Below are 20452 nucleotides of genomic sequence, written 5' to 3'. Positions count from 1 at the left end.
AGTAAAATAACTGTTATGACTTTAAATAAGTGATGTAATATTGCCAGGGGCTGAGACATTAGCAGTAAAGCAGACTGGTTTGAGTGATGTGTTGAACTTTGTATTGACATCTGGTTAGGACCACAGGTCATTTAACTGTTTATCCTTTCAGGAAAAAAAGGTACCATTCAGTGCTAAACACCCCAATTAGGAATGCATGACTTACATTTCAAAGTAATGTATTTAGTAGTACAGTATGTGATAGTCACATGAAAAGTATCATGAGGGAGTGAAGAGGATTATGGTCATGCTTTAGTCATGAATTTCCTTGCAAAGATATTTTTAGTTTTGGTCACATTTAAAAAAAAAAAAAAGGTTAATTTATGTTACTTTGTACTTTGGATATTCTGGTTCTGGTTTATAGATAGAACAGCTTCTTTTTCTTGTCTATAAAGAGAACATTCTGTATCACAAAGCACTTAAACATGCCATCTTTGGGATAGACATTGTGTATTTCAGTTTTGAAAATAAATAGGTGGCAAACAATTTGCAAAGGCTCCGGCTTGTGCAAATACAGTTGCCTGTTAACCTGCATCAGCAAGGCAAACATGAGCACATCTTGTGTACAACATCAAATTCCTACAGACCCCTAGATACCACAAAGCCCTCCAAACACATCTCAGTAAGAAATAGGGGTTCACCAATAGAGAATTTTTGGGCCGATACCAGTAGCCAATTTTTAATGAACCATATCGACCAATACCGATCTGATTGCTGATATGCAGCCGGGCAACTTGGGAAGCAGCATCTAGCTGGTAAGTTTGTTGTGAGAGAAGGGAAGGGCAGGGACAGATCAAGGACCTTGTGGTGAGGGAGGAAGTGGGGCTGGCACTGGGGTGGGGGCAGGCACTGTACAGCTGGGGCAGGGCAGAGCACGAGATGGAGCCACGAACAGCTTGTCTACGGGGGGCAGAGGGGCTCCCTCTGCTGCATGCACCTGAGAGGGTATGGGGGGGCGTGTGCCCCTGGATCTGCACATTGGGCCGCTGCTGCCTGCCTGCAAGATTTCCCCCAAAGGGAATGGGAAACCTAGGTCCACCCCACCTTGTTTGCAAGCATGTAGAGAAATCCCTCTGCAAAGGATTTTCCCACATGCCTGCTTGCCAACCCATGCAGGGAAATCCCTTGCAAAGGGATTTCCTCAAGCACACCTGGAATCGTGGAGGAGGAAACTCAGGTTCTCCCCTTGACATTTGAAGTTGCGGGGGATCCTTTTGCAAGGAATTTCCCTGAGTGGGTCTGCAAGCATGGAAGTATTCACACTGGGTTCCCACCTCTGCACTTGCAAACCCGCTCCATACAGAGAGATTTCCCCATGCACTTGGTAACATGGAAGAGGGACCCCAGTGAAAGTACCCCAATCTGTGTTTGCAAGCGCACTTTAGGGAGGGCTCCCTTGCAAAGAAATTTCCTCTGGGTGCCTGCGAACGTGTAGTGGGGGACCCAAGTTTTCCCTGCTTCCAGACATGCCCCAAGTTGGGGCAAGGCAACCAGGGATGTCTATAGGTGTTAATGGATTGCAGTCAGCTGTGCCATAGCATATTGGCATACAGCTGATCACACTCCACCAAATATGGCTGTTTCCAGCCTGTGGTACAATGCAGATCACAAAGTTAAAGCAGCAGAATGTGGTAAAGTACTCTAGAATTAAGGCTGTAAAATGAGCTTCTAAGATCACACTTCAAATCACACTTTCTACTCCAACCAGAATGTTTATAGGAAAGGGGAAAAGGGGGGAAATATTGTTTTAGTTTTTGGGGTTTTTTTCTTTTTTCACTCTGGCTCTCTCTTTCCTCCTCTCCCAAAACAATGAGGCCGTCTTTTGCCAGTATTTTAACGTGGAGCATGCTCAGAGGCTAGGGTAATAGGCAGCAATGCAAAACCTAAAATAACTACATATGTATTGTATTTACTCGAATATAAGGCAAGTCCGCCCCCCCCCCAATCAAGTTGTGGGGAGGAGCCCCTTGTCTTATACTGGCATACTAGGAAACCTTATTAAATACATTATCTATCATCAAACTGCTGCCAAAAGCAATGTGTGTTCAGTAATGGAAACCAACTATGAAGTAGATTAAATTGCAGCCAACACTGAGTATGACTCTCAAACACATGGCCCATATGAGGCAAACATTACTGCTGAGAACCTATTTTTTCTATTATTAAAATCAAAATCTTCCCCTCCCTACATTAAAAACAAAACAGGTTGCATCACTTTACATAAAATATTATCCAAACTAACATAGAATCTTCTCATTTGCATCCTTTGACATCTACCGTTTCATTCACCTATGTGCTTCTTATCCTCTGGCATCATTAACCTCTTCTTTACGTACAGCTTAAATAAAAATGCATCCCCTTCCCCTGAATTATCCATTTTAAGTGATCAGCATTGCCTTTTATTCCACATCATATTAACATTTCTGTGTCAGTTCTCATATAACAGGCTTCCCTTACCACCCGCATCTCTTCAGATGGCATTGCCTGTCATGCTTTCATCAGTTTCCTCCCAACCCATCCTGTTATTCCCTGTGCTCAGAATTTTCCCAGAACAGCATTCCCCAGTCTTTTAACCTCCACTTGTTCATCTCGCTCCTTGCTCCCAGCTCCTCTTCATCTCTTTCAATATATGTTTGCAGTTCATGCGTGGCTAGCTGCACACATTCTTGTGGTATGAAAAATAGTCCTTTGCACTCCAACAGGTTCTGCATCTTCTATGTGGCCACTCTCATGCACATTATCAAGAGTCTCATTTGCCAGCCCATTTGCTCTTTGGTTCATTCCATACATCACCATCTCATATGTCAATACATTACTCCATTTGGTTCTCTTCGCAAGCCTCCCCACCCTCTTCCACACCTTCCAGTTAGCATGGATTCAACAGAGAGAAGTCATGCCCGACCAACCTGATGAGGTGACTGGCTCTGTGGATGTGGGGAGACCAGTGGATGTGGTGTACCTTGATTTTAGCAAGGCTTTTGATATGGTCTCCCACAGCATTCTCGCAGGCAAGCTAAGGAAGTATGGACTGTAAGGTGAATAGAAAACTGGCTGGAGCATTGGGATCAGAGAGTAGTTATCAGTGGTTCAATGTCTAGTTGGCAGCTGGTATTAAGTGGAGTGCCCCAGGGGTTGGTCCTGGGGCTGGTTTTGTTCAGTGTCTTCATCAGTGACTTGGAAAATGGCATAGTTTGCACCCTCAGCAAGTTTGCAGATGGCACCAAGCTGAGGGGAGTAGTAGATATGCTTGAGGGTAGTGCTAGGATTCAGGGTGACCTAGACAAATTGGAGGATTGGACCAAAAGACATCTCATGAGATTCAACAAAGGGCAAGTGCAAAGTCCTGCACTTAGGATGGAACAGTCCCATGCACCAGTATAGGCTGCGGGCCATGAACACCTGGTGCCTCCCAAAACTGGGGGGAGGGGGGGCACAATTTGTAGTCAGTGACTTTGGCAGCGAGCAATGACCACCTGCAGGTGCTGGCAGCATGGGTGTGGGGGGGAGGCGAGCAGTGACCGCCCATGGCAGTGAAAGGAGGGGATGGCAAGCGGTGACTGCCCACAGAACTCAGTGGTGGTGGCCAATCTTGGGGAGGGGGGGGGGATGTGCCCCCCCTCCCATACCACCCCAAACAAGTCGCCTATCCTGGGAGCTGACTGGCTGGGCAGCAGCTCTGCAGAAAAGGACCTGGTGTTTACAGTGGACAATAAGCTGAATATGAGCCAACAGTGTACCCTTGTTGCCAAGAAGGCTAACAGCATACTGGGCTGCATTGGTAGGTGTGCTGCCAGTAGTTCAGGGTAAGTGATTATTCCCCTCTATTCAGCACTGGTGAAGACACATGTGGAGTATTGTGTTTAGTTTTGAGTTCCCCGCTACAGAAAGGAAGTGGACAAATTGAAGAGTCCAGAGGAGCCACAAACATGGGGAGGGGGCTGAGGAACATGACTTAAGAGGAAAGACTGAGGGAACAGAGCTTATTTTGTCTAAAGAAGAGAATATTGAGGGGGGATTTAATAGCAGCCTTCAACTACTTGAAGTGGAGTTTGAAAGAGGATGCAGCTAGACTGTTCTCAGTAGTGGCAGACGACAGAACAAGGAGCAATGGTCTCAAGTTGCAGCAAGGGAAGTTTAGGTTGGACATTAGGAAGAATTTTCTCACTAGGAGGATAGTAAAACACTGGAACAGGTTACCCAGAGAGGTTGTAGAATCTCCATCCTTGGAGGTTTTTAAGATCCAGCTAGACAAAACTTTGACTGGGATGATCTATTTGGGGATGGTTCTGCTTTGAGCAGGAGGTTGGACTAGATGACCTCCTGAGGTCCCTTCCAGCCCTAACTTTCTATGATTTTCTGTATACTCGTGTTCCTAAAACATGTGGTAAGGCAACTGTGTGTTCTCACAGTTTTCACTTGGGCATTTTTCTGATCTGTGTAATCCCCATCTGCATAACCTCTCCCTTACTGGTAATACCTTTTAAGCCACCATCCATGTGATTTCTACATGTTGCCTCTTCACCTGTGCTTCCCACATCCCTTGCCACACTGGCTGACTGACTTAGTCAGGTTCCCCCCTTCCATTATTCTGCCTCTGTCCCTGTTCATTTCAAGGCTTTTATTATTTTCCCATTTCTTCGGGGTCCCTTCTAACAGTGCATATTGTGCCATGAACTTAGCTCTTGAATAGTGGGCTGGGTAGGGGGAGAGTCTAAGCCCAAGGCGTTTTTCATCCCTCCTTCCCTCTTTCCCATGTCCTCAAGACTTCTGGCAAAGTACCTGCAAAAGCTTTCCATTTTCCCTTTTGTCATCCACATTCTGCTAATGAATTTTGTATAAATAAATGCCTCTATGTTCAGCATTCCCCATCTTCCTGTTTCTTTTTCCTTGTATATCTCTTGCCTCACCATCCTCTCCCTTTTGCTGTCCCGGAAAAAGGCGCACAATTTTCTTTGTGTCCTTCATGCTTGTCACCATGTGCTTGTCGCCATATCAAGGAAGCACAATTCCTACATAGAGGATCACTGGTAATAATACTGTCTTTGTCAGTTCAACTTTACCTTGTTTAGACAGCATTCTGTTTCCAGAGGGCTGTCATCTGCCATATCTTGGTGATCTTATCTTTTCCCAGGTCTCATTGCCTTTCCTTTTCGTGTCCATCTGTACTCCCAGAATCTTCATTCCTTCTGTGCAAACCACAGTTTTCCAGCCCTTCCCAGTCCCTTTTTCCCATTAGGTTACAGTAACCTAGCATGCTGTCATATGGTAGCACCCATTGCAAGCAGTCCACCCCAGCATTGACTTTTTTAAGTCATGGCAAGCCACAGCACTGAATATATTTTGACCTGCTCTTCACTCCCATAGCTGAGCCTGCACTTTTCTGTCCCATTTCCAGTGAGTCCTGTTTTTTTCACCAGCCTTTAATGTCTGGCAAATATCAAACGAGGCCCCAAACAGTTTACCCAGAATCCCTCTGTAGCCCCCTGTGTCAGCCTGTCGCATCTGATTGGTATGTCCCTGCCCTCTGTGAGATGGAACTGGACCAGATAGCCCTGTGCCTCATCTTCAGATACATTCTGGAGGATCCCAGGACTTGACAGGAGCACCTGGTTCCAATCATGAGTGGGGGCTAATTAGCACATGGATCCTTTGTGGGGAGTATCTGGAGCGCGCACACTTGCTGAGCTGTGGTGTCACCATGACTTGAAATGCTGTTGTCTTTGCTGGGACCCAGCCCAATGAACCTAGATGATAAATCATGAGCCTTTGGCTTTGGACTAATATCATGTGTATTTTTTTCTTGAAAGCTCAGATCAAGTGTACTTACCTGGCAGGGGAAATACCTTGTATCTGGGTCCAAGAACGCAGTTTTCCTTAAGCCCTGTCTGGGATAACTGTTCTTCTGGTCTGGTTTAGTACCTGCCAAGGTGTTGGGGCTTAAAGCCCATTTTATGGAAATGAGAGGCTCCTCTCTAGCTTGTTCCTGTGGCCAGGCAAAACTTGGGGGCAGGCAAAACTTGGGGGCATCTGAACCGCAAGCCTCCAGGCTTGGGCCTGCATGTAGGATGTGCACCAAAAGACATTGGAAACATCTGACACTCCTGATGGGGGTGGAGGATGTTTGCCTGTTGGGCCACATATGGTTCTGGACTGATTCATGGATTTGAACTTGATTTGGCTTGAAACGAAAAATTTATTTAAAATATATACACAAATAGGTACAGAAGTGTTGCTTAAATGTGTGTTTATGAAGTATTTGTGCTAAAACTTGTAGTAGTTTCAAAAGAGGTAAACTGCATCAATTCTGGATGTCTGTGAGTACCTGTAGTAATTTCCCTATATGCAAGTTACTACAGGTATGTTTATTTTTAGGTCAGGGTTTTCAAATTTGCTTCTCACTTCCATGTGCTTAGGGAAAGCAGGGTCTGACAGCAAGGAAGGGTGGAAGGGGTTGCAAGGATAAGAATTTCTGGGGGAGCAAGGGACCTGACCTCCAGATTTATTTTCTTTGCTATAGCATTGAGAGGGGGACAATTCAAAGGCAAACGTCCAATAATTAGATATTCTGTACCTGGCAAATTATATTAACTTTATAACTTTTTTTCCATATATAGAATGTAATTATTGGGGTAATGTTATAATTAGGGTCATCTCATACTCAAATAAGTACAGAATATAAATATATGACATTATAGGAAGATTTGAATTGGAAGAGTGGCTAGATGAAAGTGATCTGGGGTCTGAATGGGCCAAATTCATCCCAGTTCTGAAAGCAAGTGCTCAACTAGTTAAGAGCAGAAACAACATCATCAGTGTTAAAAAGATTACTACAGTTTAACAGACACTTGGTTAAGACAACTGAATACAGTTGTTAAAGACAGGTGATGGGACTGCACTTGATTCCTTCACCATCAGTCTTCTGTAGAGGTGGGAACTTCCCATTGCTCTTTTCCTTTCTTAGATCAAAGAAGGTGAACAGAAGAGAAGTTGTATTATTCGTATCTTCCCCTATGACCAAATCCATCACTGTTAAAAAAGGTTCAAAGCATTGCATATAAAATGTCAGCTCCATCTTGAAGGGGCATGTTGATTTAAGTAGTACAGTGTTAAAAGTCTCAAAATATGTCATGATTTGTCAGGACCATTTGGCTAGTTCACGTATTCTATGGGAGCTGTCAATTAAAATTATCACTGGTTACATACAAGTTAGTATTTTGTTTCTGGTAGATGCCATTTTTATGCCCACAAGAGATAGTGAAGCAGAGTTAAGTGCAGTTGTTACTTCAGAACTTATACTTTGGGAAATATTTTGGTAAATGAGAGGCCTTGCCATAAATATGGGAGAATGTGTTTAACTGGAGTTTACAGGACATGATTATAGTGTGGAAGAGTAAAAAATAAAAACCAGTAACTAGATAGTAACGTAGGCTGCTTGCAGACATTAAAAAAAAAAAACCCAAAACCAAATACACTTTACCAGATGAAGCAGTGTGTTAGTTAAACCCAACTCTGCAGCATCTGTATACATTGGGCACTTCAGTGGGGCATTTTGACTCTTTTGGCTAAAGCTGATTCAAGAAGCTATTAGATAAGCTGTCTATTAGGCCAGTAGATCCCCTCCCTCTCTGTTAGGCACTGGTGAGGTCTCAGCTGGAGTACTGTATCCAGTTCTGGGCACTGTATTTCAGGAAGGACATGGATAAGTTAATATTTTTACCTTAGTAGGTAAGAAAACCAGGATTTGTACTATTGTAAACCAGTAGCTCTAGAAGTGATCTGCAGGCCATATGATTAGAGAAATTTTACGCTCTCCATATTCCTTGTTTCATGTGAAAGATTACATTTTTTCTTGCAGTTTTCATCTTTGGTAATACTCTGTGGGATGTTGAGCTCTGCTTGAGACAGGGACTCTGCTACTTGCTGGGCAATAAATGCATGTGAAGCAGAACTCTATCATGAATTCTATTTTATTTATTTTGCTTAAGCGACAGAACAAGTGGGAGATGGGTACATTGGAAATGTTGAGAGTTTTTACATTTGAGTGCTTCCCTTTTTTGTTTCTTCTAGGAAACAGAGATGAAGGTACACATGCACACAAAATTTTGCCTCATTTGTTTGCTGACATTCATCTTTCATCAGTGCAGTCATTGCCACGAAGAGAGACATGACCATGGTCCTGAAGAGAGCCAGGCACACAACCATAATGACTATCAGATCTCGGAAGCATCATATCTCCAGAATGGAGGAACAGTATCTGCACCAAGTAAATTTTCGGTGCTGGAAGCTGAAAATGAACAAAAATACTACATTGAAAAGCTTTTTGATCATTATGGTGAAAATGGAAGATTGTCATTTTTTGGTCTGGAAAAACTGCTGATAAGTCTTGGCCTTGGAGAGATAAAAGTAGTGGAGATTAATCATGAGGATATTGGCCATGATCATGTTTCCCATTTGGATATTTTAGAGGTACAAGAAGGGAAGCATTCTCATTCTCATAACCATCTTCATTCCCATAGCCACTCAGGTGCAGAAAACCAAACTGGCATTTCCACAAAGAGAAACCATAAATGCGACTCTGAGAAGGAAACAACACGGACATCTGTAAAACTTGATAGTAAACATGTTCATGACCACATTTACCACCACCATCGTCACCACCATCTGCATCATCAACTTGAACATAATGGTACACGTCATTTTCGCAATGAGTCAGTCAGTCACAATGAACATGGAGAGCAGAACCATGAGCCTTCAACAGAGACAAATACAACTCAAGAACAACCTGACAGAAAACGACGGAAACACAAGAAGAGACGAAAAGGGAAGAAAATCGGAGAGACTTTGGGAGATACTGCACAAGACTTTGTTCCAGACCATGAGCCAGATGATCAATATGAGCATAATCATGTTCATAAACACGATCATGTACATGATGGATCTCACTTACATGTACACCTTCATGAACACGATAATGATCGTGCTACTAGTCATGGACATCAAGATCCCAGTCCTAGTAGTGAGGATGGATACCATCATACCAGCAAGCGAGAAGCACCTCATAAACAGATTAATGTAAAAAAACATGCTATATTTTCAGCACGTAGTCACAAAGATCATGGTGAGGATGACCATGAACACGAAGAGGTGAGTGCAAATCACAGCTTTTAGGTGCATCTTCATTATTATTGTGAAAACATGCCTATAGAAGGAAGCATAATAGCAGATAAAACTATTGCTAATAAACACATGCGAGAATAAGGCAGTCAGGGTAACTTAAAAAGCACTAAAATGTTTGCTGATACTGCTTTGTCTGCTCCTTGATTTGACTACTTACCCTGTCTTTTGTTCAGTAACTGGTTCATTTACTTTTGGATGCAGGGGAAGTTTGATTCAAAGTCATCATGCTAAGCTATTTAGATTTTAAGTATTGCTTTTTCCTCCTCCCTGAAATTCATATAGAGCTTTTTTACAATATTTGACTTCTTTCTGCATCTCTTAAAGCTTTTAATGATTTTGAAAAGTTCACATAACGCTTCATAGTAATAACGTTCATATCTTCCCTATGTGCCTCACATTTCAGAAGTCATGGTCCTAAATTCTAACAATGAAGGGGAAGTAGATGCAGAACAATTATATATGGGCTGTACATTGAGTCGGTTTTAGAATTAAATTTAAAATGAAATTGTCTGCCAGATGAGGAGTGGAAGTGTATAACTATGTTGTTTCTTTCATGCACCAGAAGTTGTCTTCGTATTTTTGCTTTTTATTGACCTTCCAAAGTAAAACTTGAAAAATCTGAAATCCATTTTCAGCGACGTAATCAAGTTCTTTTTATTCAGTGGGGGTGGGGGAGCGTATTATACATAATACAGCAATTATTACTGTTTATCCTCCCTACCACCTGGCTTAGCATACATTATTTTCCACCCTGCTCATGACATAATGTTGTTGGTCAAAGTTTCTTCTTGTTCTGAATGCTTAATTCAAACATCTAATTTTCTACAACTGTATGCTTTTGAATGAAGTTACTAGTTCATACTTACTTTGTTGTGTTATATGCTTGCAGTGTTTAAATGTCACTCAGCTGCTGCGGTACTATGGTCTTGGAACCAGCTCTCCAATATCTCCTGAAATGTTTATATACCTGTGTCCTGCACTGCTGTATCAAATTGACAGAAGACTTTGTATTGAGCATTATGATGAGCTTCTGGTTGAAGACTTGAATAAAGATAAAAGTGCAGCAGCTCAGAATAATGATAAAATAGGTGCCTCAGGTAAGTAGTATCTGTGTCTAAAATTACTGAATTCTAGATGGTAACTCCTTAAGAACTACATTTTCTTATTATTTTACATTTCCGTTTAATGTTTATTCACATGACTTTGCATACAGTGAACGAATAGTTGACACTTTTCACTCTTTTACTAAAACAAAATTAAAATTGAAATAAAATTAAAACTAAAACAAAATTGAGATAATAATTCCCAGCTTAAAAGCAACAGATGAGGAGGAGTGTGGATGGATCACATCTGTGCTCTCATGTAGTTGTGAGCACGGTGTACTAGTCATTGCAGGTTAGATCATCCCTAAGGCTCCCAGCCGAACCCACACATAGGTGTTTTCTCCCTGGTTCCTCTGACTTCTATATCAATTTCAGTCAGGACCAACAATTAGGCATTAATAATTTAAGGCTAGAACCTATTCTACCTAATAGGTGCCTTAGTGCAATCCTGTTCCTCCCTGTTAATGCCAGGTGTGGGAGGTTAGTCTTTCTCCTTTCTGCCTGTTGTGACTTGCACATCATCTTTATATCTGAAGACTAAAATAAAATAAAAAAAGACTTGTTAATGGTTTTTCAGGGACTTAGAGCAGTGTGGAATAGGCAATTAGGCAGTATTTTGGTGCCTAATTCACTTTCCTGCCTAATTGTTGGTAGTATCTGGCCTAGTCTCATAATCATTGAACTTTTAAATGGCTAAGCATGACATTTGGATCTTTTGAACTGCTGAGACTTAAGACTTTTTTTTCCATAGTATTTCTGACCAAGTGTGCCAGTTGTGATACGGGTTTTACTCATAGCTCTGCTCCACTTCCAATGTCTCTTCTATTGGAGCAGCCTTTTTAGTCTTAAGCTGTTTTCTAGGAACTACCCCCATCATTCAGGTACATTAATATGATCATTCCGCAAGTCCAGATAATGTAAATGTAAACCTTTTTCTACGAGTTGGACAATTGCAGAGATGTTCTGTTGGGGGCACATTTTTATGACTACTGATTTGAAAGTATTCTTATAGTAATAATGGATAAGTGTCCTCATTGCTAGCTGGTTATTGGTGAAATATGATTTAAACTTTACCATTTCAGTTCTAAAAATGATCTGATTTTATAATATCAAGTCTCTAAGATACATGAACTGCAGCAAAATTAAGAGAATTGATGGGGTCGGGTCTGGTGATATTTTTCAGTTTGTTTTTTATGAAGTTTCTTAATATCATACTGCTTTTCCTATTATATAGTGGCTTTTTTGTAATGAATCTCACTGGAGATTTCCAATATACCTTATGGTATTCTGTTTTTTCAAATTATTCACTGTACCTTGAGAAAACAATAGACTTGTCTACTGTATCCTAATGGAGGTAGGCTAAATAGTCCTTTTTACTAATTTTTATTAAAAGTCATTAACCATAGTTCTGATGTCAGAATGGTAGATTATATCTTTTTATTTGGGGATTCCAATTGCCATTATCCATACATTTTGATGAAAAATGTTGACAGATGCTTAGCTGTGGTGTATCTGGTAGGCATAACTATTATAATTGCAAAAGCCTTGGAGAAAATTGCCCTTGTTGTGAAAATAAAGATAATAGTAGTAGTGAATATTGATTAGTTGTTTGCAGGTGCTTATTAGCATTGTCAGAAATCAAGCTTGAATTAATTATGTCCTGATAGATGTTAATAATTGAAGGAAAGAGTGCCCCGTTAGTAATTATTTTTAATGACTGCAGCAGCATTACAAAAGGTTAACTTGTTCTATATAAATTTCCCATAGTGACACAGCTACTACCTCATTAACTTCGTTCAAAGATTGCTGAAACCAAGTATGCTATATGCTGCGTATGGTAGCAAATGGTTTGTTTCACAGGGTAGGCTCATTTTAGGCACATTTGACCCTAGCTTAATTACCAAGAAGGTTTGTGAAAAGGCCGCTAAGCATTTTTTGCCAATTAAAATGTTGAAACAGTGTAGAAAACTGTCATCTTGCACATGCTTTGTACCAAGTTAATTAGAAAGCTTCTACAGATGAGCACTTCTTTTTAAAAGAATGCATTTTCTATCTCGATAATGAGAGAGTGAGTTGATGAATAACTAAGCTTGAAGACCTTTAACGTTTTAAGTGACCTAATTTAGAAAATAAGTGAAGTTCATTGCAGACATTTAGCACTTCTTATGACATCTAGTATCTTGAGTACAAATAACACATTTGCCAGCTACAGAATATAATGGTCTGTGTTATTGATTTGCCGTGGTGTCTAAAAGCAACTCACTCTAATTTCTTACAGAACACATCTTTTTCCAAACAATTTGGTCTGCCTCAAACCCAACCTGTTTCACAGGTGAAAGAGTAGTTTTTTAGTTGATAGGTGCCTTTTAAAAATAAGGAAATCACAGTAAGCAATTTTATGTAGTACTTCTGGAAAACAATATTTCTTAACCTTAGGTAACTATTATTCTGCCGGTAAGCGGTTGTGGGTTTTTACTAAGGTGAAAGCTGGTAGGTTTTTTTAATTAACAGAGATAAACACTCCTAAATTATTATCAACATACTCGCTCTAGGGAGATATGCTTTTAACAGTTTTAGTTGGATTTTTGGAAAAATGTTGTAGACATACTGTCGTCTTCAGCAGTTAAAATAAACAACCCTCGTTAGGACTGATTACTTGGTTTAAAAACTTAAACAGTTTCTTAATTAACTGAGAGAACATTTTGAAACTGTATTAATGCTTGTTCCTAATAGTTCTGTAGTACCTTCCGCTGCAGGATCTTAAAAGGCTTATAAAATATCCAGTGTTCGCAGTTCATGTGAGAGAGAGAGAGATTATCCCTGGGGGCTACTAAATAATTTAAAATTAAATGTAATCAAGGTAATACTTTTATGTCTGAACTTCCAAATATCTGGCTAACACAGCAGAGCGGGTTGTAGGCAAAAAGGAGATGACTGCCTTGCTCAGGCACTTGTGATGGCTGTGTTAGATATCACTGGAGTCATGCAGGTTCACAGGCAGTACTTCTTACAGATTGGAGAAGTAGATTCCATGTTGTTCAGGCTTAGTGTCCTGATCTTGACCAGTCCACAAAACAGGAATCTGTAGACTGAACAGTTGGACCTATTCCCCAAACTGGGGCAATGGAATCGGCTCCTAGAGTTGAAGAAAGTTTAAAAAACAAAACCCCTGATTTATTAATTGTTTGCAGATGCATAGTGATGCAGTTACCAAGCAAATGTCCTCTCTGACCCTCCTGGTTTTGTCAAGTGTAGTTCCCCTTTAGGCCTCTGTCACATGACTGGAGGTGCTGGGGGTGTTAACCTCCCCAACCATTTTTTCGATTCAGACCAGCCTTGGATGGTGGTCCCCTGACAGTAACCATAATCACCACGGGAGAGTTGAATTAGGCACTCTTTGATCTTGGAACAGAGCTGTTGTATTTTTCTAGTAAAACAGGCTTGTTGTGGATGCGGCTATAATGGTAATGCTGCATTTTGAACTGGTATAGTAAAACCATTCCCCATTAATTAAATTAGCTAGAATGATGGTTTAAAGAGCATTTTTGTTGGTCTAATTGCTGTGTTTGTTGAAGTTGGTGTTTCTTTGCTCCCGTGACGAATATAGCGGTGCTGGTTGTAGTTTAGAGCTGGCCTGGACCTCAGACCCTGTAGTTCTGTTCCCTGTGGGACAAGAGAGTTTTCCTCAAGCAAAGAACTGTTATTTGTTAGAACAAAAGCACAGTATACCAGCCTATACACATCTGTTTTTCCCTAAGCCTCACCCTTCCCTGGATCTGACTCGGGTGCCCAACAATTTCATTGATTTGACTCCACGTTAGAGATCATTGACAGTAAAACTTCTTCATTGCCTGTGAAATGCCTTTGCTGCTCTTTCAGCCTTCCCAGCCCAACAGAACAGTTGTGTTATTTTGGCTTGGATCATGGAAGAATGCCATTGTCTTAAAATTGATACCCCAAAGGTTTGTTCAGAGGTTACTCTCATGGGAAGCTATTACCTTCCTGTCCTTTCCACCAACACCATTAAGCCAGATCAGTACATACGTCTAGGAAGGTCTTATAAGTCAATATAAACCAGGTCATGTATGGTTTTCATAAAAATTGTTGCTTCTTAGTATTCCTAGATAATTACATAATGATTCTTAGAGTGTTTGTAGTGTTACATATCACAAATGTTGTAAAAGGCTCTGTTCGAACCAAATGTATTACATTTATTAATAACCTACAATTTTGGGAAGGATATACTTAATTCTTTCCTAGTGTACAGGACATTAAAAGATACCTACACAAAAGATCTGTGCATCTCTGTGGAACAGTCCCACAGGAATTGGAATCTTCCTTGTATCTGCAGTGCTTTATTTGATTTTTGTTATTTATATACATCCCTTACCTTTTGGCTTGATGACAGGCCCTAAAGTATTTTTTAAATATATTGATATCAAAAGCCAGGGATCCCAGTATAGTTATACTGTGAACTCAGAAGTCTGAATAGACATTGATTAGCATGGTGACTTTCTCTCAAAGTTAGGGAGACAGAAACTGAAGGCTGCAGTTCAGAGATGTAGAAGTTCATAGAATTCCTAATTCTAATCCTGCTGTGCCTCTTAATCATGATGTCATGTTTAGATCCCCAGTCATGGGCAAAAGTATGTAAGCCATTAGAGATTCATTGGCCAAATCTGTACTATGGTATAGGAAAGACAGCAGGTATTTGGCAGGATGCATAATCTCCAGTCCAGACATGGATATACTGTGGTGCCAGGTGCAAAGTTAAGATGCTAGGGTCCTTGTATAAGAGGGCCAAAAAAGATGATGATATAACTTGGCTGGAACTAAAAATGATGTGATTTGACCTCAGAGTACTGATTTAAACATTATATAGCTAGAATATTTTAATGACGAACAACATATCTGACAGGCATGAGGAGACCAGATTCCTCAGAGCTTCAGCCACAGGCTGGTCACCTGGGGGAGTGATTTTACTTGCTGTAGAAAACTGAAAGGGTACCCATCTGGAGATCTGTATCTTTGACATGCACGTGAAACACATGAGATGCATTATAAAAATGGACAAAAGCAACAGCAGTACTTCCTTCTGTTGTAAAACATCCATCACACATTCTCAACAACCAGGTGAGAAACTGTCAGTACCCACTCAAAATAGATTAATCTTTTACCCTGTCAGAGTAAGGTAATTTTTTAGCTATTCCAGATTTCAGGGGTAGAAAAAGAGAATTCCAAAAGGAAGTTTTATTTTACAGAGTACCATTTGGCAGTAAGTTCCTCCCAATTTAATGAGAATGATCAAATTCAAGGTACTCTGCTGATTCCAATAGTAACAGAATAGTATGGGGATAGGTATTTAGAAGCTGATTGGTTTCTCAAGCCTATGCTGCCCTGGTGTGGTCCCCTTCCCTTTGAATTCCAGCCTCAGTATCAAAGCAAACTGGTTCAGTTAGGTCTAGCTGAAGGAAGGCCAACAACAGATTTGTACATCAGTAGGGGTCTACCTACATTACAGCTGAACAGTCCAAAATTTGCAGCCGGATTGTCGTGCCGGCCACCATTTTCATGGTCTTTTCATACCGGGGCCCTTCCCTATGCCACTGATTTGGCTGAGGGGCCCTGGTGGTCATGCCCCTCGCCACTGGTTGGCCAAGGAGCCAGAACCGCAGCTGATAACCTAGTTATACTCATAGGCCCACGGAAGCCATTCATTGCCACCTTAATACCATCATCATAATTTATTAGTGTTGTAAAAATGACTTTACCAATAATCATGGCTAACTCTGAGACAGCTGTTAAATGCTAGCATACAGCATCCACTGGCAGTTGCCCCTGACATCCTCTGTCTCTGTGGAGTGAACACGTGTCCATACACTGAGATCACATGCTAAGCATCCATGGAGTTGGTTGGAATGGTGATGCTGGATTTTGTCAGGGTGTACAAATGTCGAAACTGATGAGAAACAGAGTCACAGGCATCTGGCACTCTAACAAGGTTAGTGTAAGCAATACGTTCCTTGTCATGTTTTCTGCCATCCAGGAATAGATTTCAGTAGCTGAGGGTCAGAACTCAGTGCAGGCACTTGATTGGGGTAAAAAATGTGAACAGCCCTAAGGAAGGAGGCAACTGGTTGTTTGAACTGCAGTGTTAGTGACAGGTTGTATTTGCAGTTTTTGTTCAACTTCACAGGTGTTGCCTGAAACAGGTCCTTTCTCCGCTGGTTTTCATGGCAACAGCTTGACAGTTCTTGTGATGCCATGTCTTTGACCCATCTTATCAAATCCATCATTTTGTGTGCATGGTAGATCACAGCCTGCCGGCCTTCAAAATACGTTAGAGGCTCCATGAACTGAGTAGCATTTTCTGCCACAAACTTCATTCGATCTTGAATGTCCTCCTATTCCAGGAGATTGCAAAGCTTAAGCATGCACTGCGTGCCAAGTGATTTCCAGCTCCTCGAACACAAGCTGCTGGTAGTACTGCATATTCTTGGCATTGTAATGAACCATGTTGGACCACAAATTCCACCTTGTGAGCACAGACTCTGGTGGCGGCAACAGTGAGAGACTCCGTGTACTGTACCTTTATCTATACTGTTTTTCCTTGACGCATCCAGAGTCATGTTGCAGGCAATACAAAACAACTTGCCTCCATCTGCGTGCAAGGTCCTTGCAGCATATACTGTCTTACACCATCCAGATCTGAAATGTATTTTGCCTTCTCTGAAATGTATTTTGCCTTCTTGGAGGATGTCTTCTAACTCTTCATCCTCCCCAAGCTACAGCAGCATGTCTCTGGCTGCCTCAAATATGGTGCCGCAGCCTTTTCTCTTTCTTGACTGGCACCAGACTGGTGCCTGTACTGAGCCTAATTCACAGGCTCAGCCTCTCATTAGCTCCCTCTCACCCCACATGCTCCAAGGCTGCAGGGCTTCCCACTCTTTTCTTTGGTTGCTAGTAAGTTTTTTTTTTTGTTTCTCCAGATGATCCTGCCAAAATTGCAGAGACCACTTTTTTTTTGCAGAAGACACCTGATTTAACTTTTTCCGCAAAAAAATGTGAATTCGCAATTTCGGTAGGTCCCTACCTGTCAGTGAACAGGGATGCGTTGGGGGCTAACAAGGAGTCTTAGGATGCTGTTTACTAGAGTTAGCTGAAGGCTGATTGCTTTTTTCCCCTCAGTTCTACGAGTTTCCTGACTTTCTACAACAGCACTGTTTATTGAATGCCTGCGCGTACTGGCTTAGTCCCTGGTTCTTTACCATAGTCAGTATACCAATAGAACTATTCCCTTTCTCTGTATCTCTGCAGAGACCCTTTCGTTATAGGCTGATCCTGTGCATGAGCTTACAAGTAGGCTGAAACTAGATGTGAGGTATTTGAAAGAAGACAGATGAAAAGAAAAAGTGATTGGTGAACAGGCTTACTGCCATCTTACCTACATTGGAAGGTGGACAGCAGACCAACCAGTTGAGTTTCAGAACCTGGAAGAAAATCAAGTAGTACTGTAATGCAGTCTTTGTATCTAACACAGGACAAAATGTCTTTAAATTATCAGAAGATGATTTAATCATGAATTTACCTTATAAGGGTAAGTGATTACATTTTATTTACCACAAATTAAACAGTAAGGTTGAAAATAATTTTCATTTCACCCAGGCATCAAACGATTTTTTTTTTCCCCCCCGAATAGCATCTCTATAATGACTCACTGACTTCATAGAAAACAAATGCGAGGTTTAAGATCAGTTTTATTAAGCGCTCATTTAATCTGTTACCAAGTGCTGATGTATCTAACCTTGTAGCCTTTGCCTCAGCCAGTTCTACCTTTTTGGTGCAGAAATTGGTGCTGTTTGCTACAGAGTATCTATGATCAGAAGCTAAAGGTAAACTACTGTCTAGTAGATCCTTTTGACTACACAAAGTGAATGAAGCCTTGAGAAAAATAGTAGTTCTGGAGTTTTGAGCACTTCCTACAAGAGGTTTGGTACAGTGAGCAAAGAAATTAGCTCTTGTTTCATTCCTCCTGTGTTATGGGAATCAAGATGTTCTTGTTCTTTTTCAGTAAATGAAGTAGTAAGCCAGCAAGCTTGGCTTTTGTTATCTTTCCTCTTTCTAGCTGGAATAATTTGTACAGGGCCCCAAACAGAGGAAGGTTTCCTGCCATCTTTGTTGCTTCCAAGCTGCTTTTAATTTATTATGATTATTTTATATCTCTGGTCTTTTGAAGCTTTCCCCATTTTAAGGCTATGGTTTATGAATCTTCCATAAATGAAAAGGTAGGTAATAGCATGTTAGGTGAAAGGAGCAACACATAGGCTAGTTACTCTCACCTAGCAAAGGAGAATTCAGTTTCTTCCAGTTAACTTCTGCATCACAATCTCATTAAAACAAATGTCAGGTAGGAAACAATTCCCTTAAAAATGCAGTAAACCAAAAGAAAAGAGGCTGTTACTTTCCTGCCCTATATTTTTCATGTTTCATTAGTGGCCTACTCCCGGAACTCTGCATTAGGAAAAATCACTGAAGCCTAGTTGAGCTTTCAGCTAATTGGCTTCCTTTTAATGTCTTTTGGTTTGTTACATTGTTGAAATAAACCCGTAGACACTATATATGTGTGAAACAGACTATTGATTTTATATTTTTCAGCATTTATTTGAATGCTTATAAAGGTAAAGTTTAAGACAAGACAGTCCCCACTTCAGTTATCATCACTCGCAAGAGTTTTTTCCTGGTTTTCTGTTAATAAACTTTCTGCATTAATTTCTTCCCACAGCCACAGCCTGGTTTTGTGGACTCATTTCTATCACTGTCATTAGCCTGCTATCTTTGCTGGGTGTCATCTTGGTTCCCATCATTAACCAAGGGTGCTTCAAATTCCTTCTAACGTTCCTGGTTGCTCTGGCTGTTGGGACACTGAGTGGAGACGCACTACTCCATTTGTTGCCACATGTGAGTACTGTTCTGCTCCCGGACCTCTTAATGTCAATTCAGTAAGGCCCCCTCTACACGTTACAGGTGTTGCACAGTTAACTGAGACCAGCTACATGTGATGCAAAGTACCTATCACACCATAAAGTTATACCTCGAAAATGTACTGATTGTAGAGTTGGTTGCTGTCTATCTTTATTTTGCACATGTAGCAGGGGAAATCGCAGCCACGCCCTGCAGCTGCCAGGAGCCAGCATCCACAGTTGAGGGGCACTGCCGAGACCCAGCTAGCCCCAGGTTAGGCTCCCGCTGGGAGTAAGGTGCAATGGGATCTAATGCTCAATCCCACAATCTCCCTTCCTGCCAGGCCACGTGCAATTGTGTGAATCGCGTACTGGATCTCATTTGCCTTACCTGCACGTATAGAGGGGCCCTAAATATTTAATATCTTAACTGTTGGTTTATTTGTATATTTTTTGATGGAGCTATAGACTGACTTAACCTGTGAGGGAAATTTTAAAACTGTGCCAAAGGAAAAATGGTATTTTCTTCTATGTTTCTGTTAAATTGATAGTTCTTTAAAAAAAAAAACAGGAGAAATTGAAACTGTTGATATGCTTGGTCAAAAGTTACAACATAACTTCAGTTTTTGTGTTTCCTACCTTGTGAAACTCCTGTTCTCACAAATTTTGCCAAGTTATTTCAGGTAAATTTTTTAAAATTCACAAGATGATGGGTCCCAAATTACCTTTTGTGGTTTTATAAACTGTTTTCTGTATTTTGTTTTGGGTTTTAAAATTTAGAAACTCTTAATACTCCAGATATTTTATCAGTAAATTTGCCTCTCAAGTCTAGGGTAGGAAGATATTTTTAATGAGTTCCAGTATATTGAAATTAATTTACAAAGGAAAGATGGAGAATGTATTCAGTAATCTCCTTTGCCTCCGTTGAATATAATTATTTTTAGTTAAATTATAAAAGCCATACAATATTTACTTTGTAGTCAACAGTACACATGTATGGGCCATGTATATGTTAAAAGAGTTTTTAAGTGTATTTTGGATCACAGTTAAGTAGTACTTGATTGTAGTGGGCAAAATGTGGCATACCAGTATGCTGCTAACGCTATAGGAACTTTGAGGGTAATAGGTAGGGCTGTGCGAAGGGGCACTGTTCCATTTCGCCTTGACTTTCAA

At 40.8% G+C, this 20452-nt stretch overlaps 1 protein-coding gene across 2 annotated transcripts in view; it reads left to right on the top strand.

Moving 5' to 3' along the window:
• SLC39A10 (solute carrier family 39 member 10) overlaps nucleotides 1-20452 on the top strand; it is a 78924-nt gene that overhangs the window by 30135 nt on the left and 28337 nt on the right. For both annotated transcript variants that reach the window (XM_059727236.1, XM_006276795.4), the window contains 3 exons: nucleotides 8107-9183; nucleotides 10106-10313; nucleotides 19102-19277. In XM_059727236.1, the coding sequence (XP_059583219.1) occupies nucleotides 8116-9183; nucleotides 10106-10313; nucleotides 19102-19277 (1452 nt within the window). In that variant the 5' untranslated portion in view covers nucleotides 8107-8115. The remainder of the gene's footprint in view (nucleotides 1-8106; nucleotides 9184-10105; nucleotides 10314-19101; nucleotides 19278-20452) is intronic.

Source organism: Alligator mississippiensis, chromosome 4 (genome assembly GCF_030867095.1).
Source record: "Alligator mississippiensis isolate rAllMis1 chromosome 4, rAllMis1, whole genome shotgun sequence".
In the NCBI taxonomy this organism is placed as follows: domain Eukaryota; kingdom Metazoa; phylum Chordata; order Crocodylia; family Alligatoridae; genus Alligator; species Alligator mississippiensis.
Note: the sequence above shows the minus strand (reverse complement) of the source record. Positions and strands in the feature narration are given on the sequence as shown.